Genomic DNA, 14,755 nt, shown 5'->3' with positions numbered 1-14,755 from the left:
AGTTGAAAACCAGCTTGCTTCTTGGGTAGGCTGGCGTCCAGTGGGCCCGATTCTGTTCAGTTATCCAATTACTTAATTTCAATGGGAGCTGCTCAGTGCTAAGTACTTTTGAAAATCAGGCCATTTATTTAGGAGCCTAAATCTGGATTATCAAAGGGGCCTAAAGAAGTTAGGTGTCCAACTTTCACTCAGGGGCACAAGTGCCACAGGGCAAAAGTGGGACTTAAGTGGTGCCTAGGCCTTGGGAACTGTGCACCTAACTCTGCTTAAAAGAGAACTGGATAAATTCATGATGGTTAAGTCCATAAATGGCTATTAGCCAGGATGCGTAAAGAATGGTGTCCCTAGCCTCTGTTCGTCAGAGGATGGAGATGGATGGCAGGATAGAGATCACTTGATCATTGCCTGTTAGGTTCACTCCCTCTGGGGCACCTGGCATTGGCCACTGTCGGTAGACAGATACTAGGCTAGATGGACCTTTGGTCTGACCCGGTACGGCCGTTCTTATGTTATGCCTTAGGTCCTTTGAAAATCTCAGTCCAAGAGCCAGACTTTAAGCATACATTTTGTTATACAGTATCTTTTGGGTGCCTTTAATACAGCTGACCATGAAGCGCTGCTGGAACAGCCAGAGTTGTTAGCAGAGAAAGCTAGGCCTTGTTTTGGAATGGCTCTTGTTGAAATGATACACAGGATAATATCATCTGGCTGCTTATCTACCCACAAGGTCGTCCCACATGCAGTGCCATACGATTCTCTTCTCTCCCTCCCTTCTGTTCAGCATTTGCAGGGGCAGATAGGGTGAGGATCTGAATATTTCTGTCTCATGTTTGTGAATAATAGCCGACTCTCTCTCCGTTTCATCAAACCTAGCCAGGGCAGTTGTTGACCATCTTACACAGCACATAACTAAGACTGTGGCTTGGATGATGGTAAGATGGGTGACAGTCTATCTGGTCAAGACTGAGTTTACAGAATCATAGAAATGTAGTGCTGGAAGGAACCTTATACTGCCCCTGCACCGAGGCAAGACCAAGTAAACTTAGACCACCTCTCAGAGGTGTTTGTCCAAACTTTTCTTAAATCTCCAATGACAGGAATTCCATAACCTCTCTTGGAAGCCAATTCCAGAGTTTAACTACCCTTCCAGTTAGAAAGATTTTCCTAATATCTAATGTAAATCTCCCTTGCTGAAGCCCATTACTTCCTGTACTACCTTCAGTGAGCCTGGGGAACAACTGATCACTGCCTCTTTATAACAGCTCTTAACATACTTGAAGTCTTCTTTTCTCAAAACTAAGCATGCTCAGTATTTTTAACCTTTCCTCAAAGGTCAAGGTTTCTAAACCTTTTATTACTTTTGTTGCTCTCCTCTGGACTCTTTCCACTTTATCCACATCTTTCCTAAAGGCTTTTTACTCTTTAAGGATAGTTAAGAGGCTGTGCCATCTTCTTTTGGACTTGGATCTCGCCATAGAGACACATGACCTATCACCTCCCAACTGAATTATTGCAATGCACTCTACATGGATTTGTCTTTGTGTGATAATTGGAGAGGTATAAACCTGTTATCAGTGCTCGGGAAGGTTTTCTGCAGAGTCCTGTTACAGAGAATAAGACAAGCAGTAGAAGAGGTCCTGAGGGAAGAACAAACAGGATTTAGGAGTGGGAGAGGATGCGTTGATCAGATATTTGTATTACGTATGATAATGGAACAATCCCTTGAATGGAACTCGCCACTGTTCATTAACTACCTTGATTTCGAGAAGGCATTTGATAGCGTCCACCATCCATCTCTCTGGAATATCCTAAAAACATATGGATTCCCTCCGAAAGTTATTAACATCCTCAAAGATATGTATGCCGATAATAAGTGTTGTGTTCGCCATGAAGGACAGCGGAGTGAGTGGTTCCATGTGAGAACGGGAGTTAGACAAGGATGTGTTATTTCGCCCATCCTATTTCTTGTGGTTATAGACTGGGTGATGCGGAAAGCCACCGAAGATAGGCCAAGAGGGATCGCATGGGGACCCTCTGGTCATATTGAAGATTGTGACTTTGCGGATGACATCGCCCTGATTTCAAGCTCTCAGATGGACCTCCAAGAGAAAACTGATAGAGTAGGTAGAGCAGCAAGGTGCGTGGGACTTAATATCCACGCCGGTAAGAGCAAAACAATGAAAGTAAAAACAGCCAGCTCGACGACGACAGTAGTATGTGACGTAGAATTGGAGGAGGTGAACGATTTTAAATATCTTGGTAGTTACATATCGGCTGATGGTAATATTCAGAAGGAGATATCTACCAGAATCGGTCTTGCAGCAACTGCATTCTATAGACTTCAGAACATTTGGAGGTTGGCCATCTTGCAAATGAAAACCAAGGTAGAGATCTACAGGTCGAACGTCTGCTCTGTGTTGCTTTATGCGGCGGAAACATGGAGGACCAACAAGAAGATAGAAAGTCGGCTTCGGGGATTTGAAGGAAGGTGTCTTAGGCAAATTCTTAACATACACTGGCCGCAGCGTATCACCAATGTTGAAGTGAGCCGATTAACGGGCATTAACAACATAGTGGATGAAGCCAAACAACGAAGATGGAGATGGTTGGGGCATGTGTTGAGAATGGGTGCTGATAGACACCCTCATATTGCCCTACGATGGACACCACAAGGAAGGAGGAGGAGAGGTAGACCATTGGGGACGTGGTGAAGGACCATTGAAGAGGAAATGAAAGGCATGGGAATGAAGTGGGATGAAATTTGCTGCCTCGCTCAAGAACGAAATGAATGGAGGAGAATGGTTGACGCCTTATGCTCCACTGGGAGTGAATAAGAGGAAGAAGAAAGAAGACTCTACATGGAGCTCAACCTTAAAACCACTTGGCAACTTCAACTGCTGCAGAATATGGCAACTTGTCTTGAGGAAGTAGCAAGGGTTCGCTCACTGGGAGCATGTTGCACTAGTACTCAAGGATCTGCACTGGCTGCCAGTGTGTTTTCCAGGTGCAATTTACATACTGAAGTTTTATCTACCAAACTTTAAATGTGTTGGGTCCAAATTACATCAGATAATTCATTGCTCCCCATGCAATGCTGTAACAGAGAAATCACCTGAGGAACCTGAACTAACCATGTCTGGTTTGTTCGTGATGGGTGGATCTGGAAGCAGAACAGTCTCAGGGGATGGCTACAATGAAAGACGGGCAGCTGGCCTGTGCTAGTGGACTTGGGCTTGCGGAGCTCGGGCTAAAGGGCTGTTTACTTGTGGTTTAGATGTTCAGGCTCAGGCTGGAGACTTGGCTCTAGGACCCGGCAGGGGGTTGGGGTGTCCCAGAGCTCAGGTTCCATCGCAAGCCCGACCATCTACACCACTGTTAAACAGTCTCTTAGCCCGAGCCCTGTAAGCCCAAGTCAGCTGTCATGGGCTGGCTGTGGGTGTCTAATTGCAATGTAAACATACCCTCAGTAAACTATGCAGTCTGTTTCTGGCCTCAGTTTGTCAGAGTTAACAATCAAATGATGTTCAGGTCAAGTTGCACAGTTCATTTGTTCTCCCAGGCATTTACTGGGAAATACGAATAGAATTCCTAATAGATTCCTTGGGGATGAGGGGGTGTTTGGGGAAGTATTTGGAGAGACATCATTTGTATTTCTTTGGACTATGTAGTAATTGTCATAAAACTTTAATATTTATAAATGCACTCAAGGCACAGAATGGGCACAAGCTTGAACAACAAAGGAAATAGCGGTAATTGGAGATAAATAAATGCTCATTAATTAAAATAGATATAAAATCTTTATAATAATTGTGCATGTCCATGCACAATTTTCTCTTTTGCTTACATTTTGGGTGTTTATCAGTCCTTAAATAATCAATCTTTTTCTACTGGAGTGTCCTTTTGGAATCCTACTGCCATAACCTAGCCTTGTGACCTCTCAATTTATGTGGCCTTTGTGAACAATAGATTTGATTCTAAAGAAAATTTTAGGGGAAACCAGTGTTTGCTTCCTCCTGCATACTACATTGAGTAAGTAACATCAAGTTGCTAATCATAAAAATATTCAGTAAACACGACTTTGGCCAAAATAAAAAAAAGTTTGAAGTGTCAACATTTTTCCTTACAAATATAAAACTAAACAATTCCCTGAAAACCCTAATAGATTTATGGGAAGAAAAATCTATAAAATGAAAACAGCCAGCTACATAATGTATGTAGAATTTAAAAAAAGGTGAATGAAGCAACTTAAGCCTTGATCCTGCAACTGGATTTAGGCTGGTGGACTTCTCATAACACCCAAGTTTTGTTTTTCTTCATGTATAACATTTTATGCAAATGTAATTCATTTGCATATGAGTGAATGATTTGCATACAACCTGCTGAGGGTAGGTCATGGAGCTGCACAAAACTTGGCAGTGGTGGTGGGAATGCGCAGAAACGGAAGCTGTGAGGTTGCTGGGGCTGTTGATAATGCTGGTGGCTGCTGGGAGGTAGGTGGGTGCTAGGGTTCCAGGAGGGCAGAGGACTGTCAGAATACAAGATACATGGTGGTAGGGGCTCTACAGTTAGCTAGGAATGGTGTAGCTGAGGAACCCTGGAGCTGTTATGAGGTCTCATCTTGTGCTGTCTCCCAGCTGCTCATTCCTGATTTAGATCTAGCAGGAGGACCATGGAGCAGTGTTTTTCAACCGTGGGAACCGGCCAGTGGGAACGGGAGTGGGGGTGGGGCAGTGCCTGTGGGCAAGAGTCGCACAAATCTGCTTGTGTGCCTCTGCCTAAGAGTTGGACCTGCTGCTGCCGCTTCTGGGGCGAAGCGCAGTCCGCAGTGCCAGGACAGGCGGGAAGCCTGCCTCTGCACCCCGGCTGCGCCGCTGACCAGGAGCCGCTGGAGGTAAGTCTGCGCCCCAACCCCCTGCCCCAGCCCTGAGCCCTCCCCACATCTGGAACCCCTTCCTGCACCCCAAACCGCTCATCCCTGGCCCCACCCCAAGCCTGCACCCCCAGCCCAGAGCCCTGACCTGCTCCTACACCCCAACCCCCTGCCCCAGCCCAGAGCCCCCTGCCACACCCTGAACCCTTCATTCCCAGCCCCACCCCGCTGCCCTCACCTCTGCACCCCAGCCCTGAGCCCCTCCCGCACCCCAAACCCCTTATCCCCAGCTCCGTTGGGTCATGGGCATCAACAATTTTCTTCAACTGGGTCCCCAGAAAAAAAGTTTGAAAACCACTGCCATGGAGAAATGGTGGCTGGCTGCCTGCTCAGTGAGTGCCATAGTGGCCGCTATCAATGAAAACTGGGAACTGCAGGCAAATGCCTGCTGCCTCGCTGCAGCTGAGCTAGGTATGTCAGAATTCACCTGAGATGCAGGAATGTGTATTGGGGGTGCTAAATGCATGACACTTGGCAGTCTGGACTCCTGCACCCATGCAGAACTCCAATGGAGTCAATGGGACATGATGTGGGTATATGAGTCCACCTACTGGGATCCAGTTGCATGACGGGGGCCTTAGTTAGGGAGCTATCTTTTTATAGGACCCTATCCTATATAATAACTGCACCTCTAAATACCACTGTAATCAAAGGGAAGTTGGGAACCAAAATAAATGCACAATTGAGCCTGGAATGGTGGTAGGAATATCTCTATTATAGTAAATTCACTTTAGATTGCTGGTATTAATCTGAATTGCTGGAATCTATTTTAGAAATCTAAGCAGTTCATAATTATCTGGGTTCCTTCTGACAAACAGATCTTTTTGACCCAGAAATAACTCAAAACCATTCTGAAGTCTGTGGTCTGGGCCAAATATCACATTGTTTCTATTAGATTTTATTTCACTAACCTTGCTCCACTCTCAATGCTGAAGCCAGTCATAGTGTTAAAAAAAACAAACCAAACCAAAAAAATCACCCTGGCAGTAATGCTCTGTATGTTATATACTGTGGCTGCATGCTCTAGTCCAGCTGTTTCTCAATTTGAAAGTAGTACAAATGTCAAACAATAACTATAAACAGCAGTCCTGGCATTCCCCCACTCCCTGGGGTTTGGCTAACAATTTGCTGCTGCCTGATTGGGAATCATCAGAGTTCTGCTACAAATACATTTACAGGTCTGTTCCCAGCAACTTTGCAAAGGTTGCAGTGTGCTAATTTCACAGAGAACAAAAAAACATTTAATTGAACCCCAATAGTGACATTAACAAAATCAATATAGACCCACGGTCCTCCTATGAAACAATAAATACAAGACGTTTGACACTACTATACTTAAAAACAACTACTGACATGGAACGTAGTTTCATTCCTGAAAACCGGCACAAGAAAAGAACAAACCACTCTGTATGTTAAACCCTGGGAAGAGCAAAATCTCCAGAGATGCTTGTGTGCTGTACATTTCAGAATGTTTCAAACCAATATACTTTAGTCATATAAAGAACATTTGGGTAGGTATAGTTTCCCCCTGCATCCAGCTATCCATCTAGTCTGGCATTCAGATGCACAGACTTTAATCTCACTCCAAAAGCGGAAAAGCTACTCCAGAAAACAAAATAAAATTATTTCTGTTTTCCCTGCACTGAGTTTAACCTTCAGATAAAAATGCTAGCACTGAAGAGATAAAGGAATAAAACTGTCACAATTAAAAGAGTCCACATGTAGGTTAGTCAATCCCTAAACCCCACCCTTTCCACATTAAAAATCTGAATGTGTGCCTAGAGGGTAATGTGCTGAAATGTGGCTGTTCCATAAAATGTTCGTTCAGCGAAACAAAAATAATAATACTTCAACATTTGTTTTATGTAAACTTGCTGTAACAAAATCATTATTGCCAGCACTGCTCCAAGCAAGCAGCAGCTCTCACAGGAGCACAGCTCCATCATTTTTTTCCCTAGAAGGAAAAATATACCAGAAATGTTCCTGAACTGTAAAAGCAAAAGAAAAACAAATGGCTGAATGTTTCACTGGAACAAGAATAAAAAATAATGCACAGGATGTAATGGAAGGAAGTACAGTATGAGAAAGACAGAGCAGCTCATCTGATGCTGTTATTGGACCTGGCAAGCAGTGTTCACTCTCACTTTCTCATGCCCTTCTCTCCCCAGCTATGTCCTGCCCTGCAGTATGTTCCACATTGTGTTACATTCCTCAAACCTATGCTACCACATTACAGATTTTCCTATCTTCTCTCCAGCTCCCATCTATGCTCTATCATTACAGGTCCCTTTCTTTTGTCTTCCTGTTTTGAGAACTGATCACCAGCAGTGCAGTGAATGCTGCTACTTAGTTATAATGGAAAACAAAACAAAACAGAACACACAACTATTCTTACCTTTCTAAGACTTAAAAAAGTTTTCTTTTTCTTCATGACGTTTGTGTGAATTTAGTCTCCTTAAAATGAAGGAAGGATACCACTGACAATTCAGACCTGCACTAGCCTGTTATTCCAGCCCAGAGGCTCTCTGAAGCCAAGATCATAAATCATACTAAACTGAGTGATAGTTTTGTAGACCATAGGAAGAAAGACAAGATGCCAGGAATGTGATTTAACTAGGCCACAACTTTATTAAGTAACACATCTGGGAACTATGCAGCAATAACTTGTCCAATGCAGGTCATCCTTTCTTTGTAATCCAAGCTTTTCTTTACAGCCCAGAATGGTGCCCTTGGGCAGAGAGAAGGGCTTATAACTAAGGCTACATTTTAGTCATGGGTATTTTTAGTAAAAGTCATGGACAGACCACGGGCAGTAAACAAAAATTCACAGCCTGTGACCTGTCCATGACTTTTACTATATACCCCTGACTAAAACTGGGGGGGGGGGGCGCTGGGGGAGAGCAGCCTGAGTGCTGGGGGTGGGTGGGGGGGGGATGACATGGTGCTCAGCCTGGGAACCCCACTGGTGCTGGGGAGGGGGAGGCCGGCAGGCTCCCTACCTGGTTCCGTGCCTCTCCCCCCGCAGCAGAGAGTGGGTGTGGGAGGGGGCAGGGTGTTGGGGCATAGGACGGGGTGAGACAGGCTCTGGGCAGTGCTTACCTGGGGGGCTCCACGGAAGCAGCAACATCCCCCTTGCTTAGCTGCTAGGCGGAGGCATGGCCAGGCAGCTCTGCACACTGCCTCCACCCCGAGTGCTGGCTTCGCAGCTCCCATTGGCCGGGAACCGCGGCCAATGGGAGCTGCAGGGGTGATGCCTGCAGTCGGAGGCAGCGTCTCCACCTAGCAGCTGAGAAAGGGGGATGTTGTCACTTCCGGGGAGCTCCCCAGTTAAGTGCCGCCCAGAGCCCGCCTCACCCTGTCCCGTGCCCCAACCCTGCCCCCACCCACCGCCAAACTCTGGGGTGGGGTGGCCCGAGACTGCCTGAGCTGCCCCTGAGCCAGGCTCACCAGCCACTGCAGAATTCATGGAGGTCACGGGATCCGTGACTTCCATGACAAACCCACAGCCTTACTTATAACTTCTCCCTTTGGATGCCTAAGAACCAATAGGCTTATGCTGCACCCCTTCTGTCCAAACAGTCACCCTACTAAGAGCACCCCTCAGACCTGTCTCTCCTCAAGTCAATGTGGGGTTAGGGGCTGGCACCAATCCTTGAAGTGGCTAAAGGTTTCTCTTTCCCCTCCTGGCTCAGACAAAGGAATTTTCATTAATTGTATTACACTGCTGCATTGTTTAACTCACAACTTAATAAATAATTCAATCCCACAAAAGCAGAAAAAATCATCTAGGAACTAATTTAGCATCTTTCTCTAGATATATAAATATTTTGTGCAGCTTAAACAAGGTTCCTTCCTAAATCTTTAGAGAACCTGATCAGTCAGGATACATTTGCCCTTATGTGCAAGAAGCTTTTTATCTACCCATTTTTAATGCTTAACCCTCATTACAAAGCTCGCTTCCTAAAGTAAGAAGATGTAGCCTGCTTACCAATTGCATTCAACCAATGCTAATCATTCCTTCCTATAACGTTTGCATAATTTATTTGAACGTAGTTCAATTCAACTTCTTGGTAACACCATCTAGGATATCCTGACTTGACGAGTCAAATGCAAAATCAGTTGGTGTAATATTAAGGAACATTCACCTACCATGAAAAGGGTTTCATAGTTTTCAATCATCTTTTGTACAACAGCAATGATTGCAGTACTCTCCTCAGCTCGAGCTGAACTCTGAACTGTGAATTCTTTGTCTGTAGACTTCTGCTTGTGCAACAGGTTAGGCCCAAATATCGTGGCCAGATTCAGTGATGTCATTTTGTTCCCAATAACCTAGAAGAAAAAGAATATAAATTAGGGACATGTTTTCTCTGGCTGTCGATCATTAGTTGATACACTCTCTCTCTCTCTCTCTGACCTTAAAGAAGTTCATTGCTTCCAAAACATTCTCCTCTCACAAAGCCCAGAAGTAGAAGAATAGGACCTAACATCTAACCGCATAGCCCCAGCAAAGTACTACCGCTTTAGGCTAATCCCGTGGGGGAGGAGAGGGACAGTACTGCTACCCTTACTTCTGTGCTGCTGCTGGTGGCTGCCTTCAGAGCTGGGTGCCCAGGCAGCAGCAGCCGCTCTCAGAGCCAGATGGCCGGAGACCAGATTTCACAGGTAAGACCAGCTTTCACAGTCCGTGATACGATTTTCACCACCGTGAATTTGGTAGATCTGGCACATCAGAAAAAGGCAGGCTAATAAACAGGGACAAGTTTTTAAAGTGCTTGTACACAAATCCCAGAAGTCTAAATAATAAGATGGGTGAACTAGAGTGCCTTGTGATAAAGGAGGATATAGATATAATAGGCATCACAGAAACCTGGTGGACTGAGAGCAACCAATGGGACACAATCATTCCGGGGTACAAAATATATCGGAAGGACAGAACAGGTCGTGCAGGGGGAGGAGTGGCACTATATGTGAAAGAAAGTGTAGATTCAAATGAAGTAAAAATCTTAAGTGAATCCACATGTTCCATAGAGTCTCTATGGATAGAAATTTCATGCTCTAGTAAAAATATAACATTAGGGATCTATTATCGACCACCTGACCAGGACAGTAATAGTGATGATGAAATGCTAAGGGAAATTAGAGAGGCTATCAAAATTAAGAACCCAATAATAGTGGGGGATTTCAATTATCCCCATATTGACTGGGAACATTTTCACTTCAGGACGAAATGCAGAGATAAAATTTCTCGATACTTTAAATGACTGCTTCATGGAGCAGCTGGTACGGGAACCCACAAGGGGAGAGGCAACTCTAGATTTAATCCTGAGTGGAGCGCAGGAGCTGGTCCAAGAGGTAACTATAGCAGGACCGCTTGGAAATAGTGACCATAATACAATAGCATTCAACATCCTTGTGGTGGGAAGAACACAACTGCCCAACACTGTGGCATTTAATTTCAAAAGGGGGAATTATACAAAAATGAGGGGGTTAGTTAGACAAAAGTTAAAAGGTACAGTGACTAAAGTGAAATCCCTGCAAGTTGCATGGGCCCTTTTTAAAGACACCATAATAGAGGCCCAACTTCAATGTATACCCCAAATTAAGAAAAACAGTAAAAGAACTAAAAAAGAGCCACCATGGCTTAACAACCATGTAAAAGAAGCAGTGAGAGATAAAAAGACTTCCTTTAAAAAGTGGAAGTCAAATCCTAGTGAGGCAAATAGAAAGGAGCACAAACACGGCCAACTTAAATGCAAGAGTGTAATAAGAAAAGCCAAAGAGGAGTTTGAAGAACGGCTAGCCAAAAACTCCAAAGGTAATAACAAAATGTTTTTTAAGTACATCAGAAGCAGGAAGCCTGCTAAACAACCAGTGGGGCCCCTTGATGATCAAAATACAAAAGGAGCGCTTAAAGATGATAAAGTCATTGCGGAGAAACTAAATGGATTCTTTGCTTCAGTCTTCACGGCTGAGGATGTTAGGGAGATTCCCAAACCTGAGCTGGCTTTTGTAGGTGACAAATCTGAGGAACTGTCACAGATTGAAGTGTCACTAGAGGAGGTTTTGGAATTAATTGATAAACTCAACATTAACAAGTCACCGGGACCAGATGGCATTCACCCAAGAGTTCTGAAAGAACTCAAATGTGAAGTTGCGGAACTATTAACTAAGGTTTGTAACCTGTCCTTTAAATCGGCTTCGGTACCCAATGACTGGAAGTTAGCTAATGTAACGCCAATATTTAAAAAGGGCTCTAGGGGTGATCCCGGCAATTACAGACCGGTAAGTCTAGCGTCGGTACCGGGCAAATTAGTTGAAACAATAGTAAAGAATAAAATTGTCAGACACATAGATAAACATAAACTCTTGAGCAATAGTCAACATGGTTTCTGTAAAGGGAAATCGTGTCTTACTAATCTATTAGAATTCTTTGAAGGGGTCAACAAACATGTGGAAAAGGGAGATCCGGTGGATATAGTGTACTTGGATTTCCAGAAAGCCTTTGACAAGGTCCCTCACCAAAGGCTCTTACATAAATTAAGCTGTCATGGGATAAAAGGGAAGGTCCTTTCATGGATTGAGAACTGGTTAAAGGACAGGGAACAAAGGGTAGGAATTAATGGTAAATTCTCAGAATGGAGAGGTGTAACTAGTGGTGTTCCCCAAGGGTCAGTCCTCGGACCAATCCTATTCAATTTATTCATAAATGATCTGGAGAAAGGGGTATACAGTGAGGTGGCCAAGTTTGCAGATGATACCAAACTTCTCAAGATAGTTAAGACCAAAGCAGATTGTGAAGAACTTCAAAAAGATCTCACAAAACTAAGTGATTGGGCAACAAAATGGCAAATGAAATTTAATGTGGATAAATGTAAAGTAATGCACATTGGAAAAAATAACCCCAACTATACATACAACATGATGGGGGCTAACTTAGCTACGAGTCAGGAAAAAGATCTTGGCGTCATCGTGGATAGTTCTCTGAAGATGTCCACGCAGTGTGCAGAGGTGGTCAAAAAAGCAAATAGGATGTTAGGAATCATTAAAAAGGGGATAGAGAATAAGACTGAGAATATATTATTGCCCTTATATAAATCCATGGTACGCCCACATCTCGAATACTGTGTACAGATGTGGTCTCCTCACCTCAAAAAAGATATTCTAGCACTAGAAAAGGTTCAGAAAAGGGCAACTAAAATGATTAGGGGTTTAGAGAGGGTCCCATACGAGGAAAGATTAAAGAGGCTAGGACTCTTCAGCTTGGAAAAGAGAAGACTAAGGGGGGACATGACAGAGGTATATAAAATCATGAGTGATGTTGAGAAAGTGGATAAGGAAAAGTTATTTACTTATTCCCATCATACAAGAACTAGGGGTCACCAAATGAAATTAATAGGCAGCAGGTTTAAAACAAATAAAATGAAGTTCTTCTTCACGCAGCGCACAGTCAACTTGTGGAACTCCTTACCTGAGGAGGTTGTGAAAGCTAGGACTATAACAATCTTTAAAAGGGGACTGGATAAATTCATGGTGGCTAAGTCCATAAATGGCTATTAGCCAGGATGGGTAAGAATGGTGTCCCTAGCCTCTGTTCGTCAGAGGATGGAGATGGATGGCAGGAGAGAGATCACTTGATCATTGCCTGTTAGATTCACTCCCTCTGGGGCACCTGGCATTGGCCACTGTCGGTAGACAGATACTGGGCTAGATGGACCTTTGGTCTGACCCGGTACGGCCTCTCTTATGTTCTTATGTAGATCCCTAATTATTGTGTCTGTACTTTTCCACCAACTGCTAGCTGAGTGTGAAAATAGCAGTATTTTGGATGGGATTTTTAAAAATGCCTAAGTACCATAGTACTATTGACTTTCAATAGGATTTGCCCTAAGCCATTTCAATGTTTGTGAAAATTCCACCTGTAGACATCCAAATATCTGATTGCATCAAAAATTGTTTAGTGTTCCTCAAGGAGCTGCAGCTAGAAGCCATAAATAATTAACAATAAATAATAACTCTGTTTTTCATCCAAACACCTCAAAGCGCTTTACAAAAGTAAGTGTGTCATGGGGTGGGATCCACAAAAAATACTTGGCACCTAAACCCCAGGCCTAGGTGCCTAAGTCCTGCTTTTGGCTCTACTTTGATGATCCACAAAACTCTCACTAAACACTGTGGGCGCCTAAACTCACTCAGTACCAAAGTTTATAAAGTAAACTTTCTCTAGGTGCCTACGTTTCTGCCTCTGGGCTTGTGCACTGCTGTCTCCTTTAGGTATCTGGATGCCTATACCCCACACAAGCCCCAGAGCAATTCACGAACCAGGGAAAGACAGGCATTTGGTCATCTACGTTGCGTGCTGGGCCTGATTCAGTAAGTGTCCTCTGCGTACACCTACCGGATTGGGTCTCATTCAAAATCTAGACGGAGGAGGCGTCCACTTTATAACATTTATCCTAGTGGTTACAGCACTCACCTGTGATGTGGGAGACCTGGATTTAAATTTTCTCCTCTGACAGAGGGAGAGGAGGGATTAGAACAGGGGTCTCCCTCTAACCACTGAGCTAAAAAATCAGTGGAGGGCCCTACTCCTCGGGCCATTTGATGTGGCAAGCCTAATTCCAGGAGAGGGGTTCACTAGCAGAGATAGGCACCTAAATCCAAGCTGCAGGGAAGTGCTCATCTCTGAGAGAGGGGAGAGGCTTAGCATACACCCCTCTCCTCAGCTTCCTCCAGTGGCTAGTTTAGGCAGCTCCCTGCATAGCATGCTGGCTTTTGTGGATTGCATTCTTAGGCACTTATCTCTCCCCATTCACTGTATAAGGAGCCTGGGTGCCTAGCTCAGGCTTTCAGGGTTGCAATGTTCTGTGATTTTTCTAGGTGCCGTGACACTCAGCATTGCAATGTTTAAACCCCTTCATGGATCCCACTCATTATCCCAATTTTATATATGGCAAATATGAGGCAGAGAGGTGAACTGACTTGCCCAATGTCTCACTGCAAGTCAGTGGCAGAGTCGGGAATAAAAAGCAGGTTCTTTGACTACAGCCTTTTGTTCCATATAATATAATGGGATGAAACTAAACTAGGAAAAAATTAGGCTAGATTGAATTAGCTATTTCTTAACAGTGAAGTCTATTAGGCTCTGAATCTCCCACAGGAAGTGGTGGATGCCTCATTGATTGAGTCATTTAAAAACTACAATACATAACAGTCTCAGGAATATACTGTTGTAAACAACTGGATGGCAAGAGAGAGGGCAATATTAAGTCTATTCCATCTTTAATGCTTATGATTCTAGGCTCTCAGTTTCTCATCTTTATAAATGTGTCCTTAGAGCAGGGAGTAATGGAAGTGAAAGAACATGAATGATATGAACCTACCTCCTGGCCATCTTTGTCTGTGCTGTCTTCTGCATGGCTAGCCACCGTAAAGAGGAACTGCAGGAGTCTGTGTAGGGTGTCGCAGTTACAGGGAGGTAGAAGATAAATAAGAAGCTGTAAGGTGCTTAGTTGTTCATCTGGCTCTAATACTAAGAGGGAAAAAAAAAAATCTGAGAAAAACATTGGAACTAACCTAAATGCAATGCACATACACTCTGTAATGCTCCAGCTAGAAGACGAATATAAGAAAAGAATTGTATAAGGAGTTTACTGACCGTGTTTCCCATACATTTTTAAAGGTAGGTTGATAGAACTTTAAATACATATCAGTTGCACAAAATATTTCTGTTTTATTCTGTGATCCTGTAAAAGTATTCCATTTGTATTTATGCTTTAACCATTTTTAATTAGTTTTCTTACAACTTTCTTTCCTAGAGTGTGACTA

The 14,755-nt window shown here is 43.8% G+C and overlaps 1 protein-coding gene across 3 annotated transcripts in view; it reads right to left on the bottom strand.

The window, feature by feature from the left end:
• The window catches only part of ARHGAP6 (Rho GTPase activating protein 6), a 507,104-nt gene that overhangs the window by 17,917 nt on the left and 474,432 nt on the right, over positions 1 to 14,755 (bottom strand). For all 3 annotated transcript variants that reach the window (XM_044985802.1, XM_044985939.1, XM_044985866.1), the window contains exons 8-9: positions 14,311 to 14,459; positions 9,080 to 9,259 (exon numbers count right to left, since the gene is read on the bottom strand). In XM_044985802.1, coding sequence (XP_044841737.1) covers positions 9,080 to 9,259; positions 14,311 to 14,459 — 329 coding nt within the window. The remainder of the gene's footprint in view (positions 1 to 9,079; positions 9,260 to 14,310; positions 14,460 to 14,755) is intronic.

The sequence above is a fragment of the Mauremys mutica genome, chromosome 1, assembly GCF_020497125.1.
Source record: "Mauremys mutica isolate MM-2020 ecotype Southern chromosome 1, ASM2049712v1, whole genome shotgun sequence".
Classification (NCBI taxonomy): Eukaryota; Metazoa; Chordata; order Testudines; family Geoemydidae; genus Mauremys; species Mauremys mutica.
This window is presented reverse-complemented; position numbering and strand designations above follow the sequence as displayed.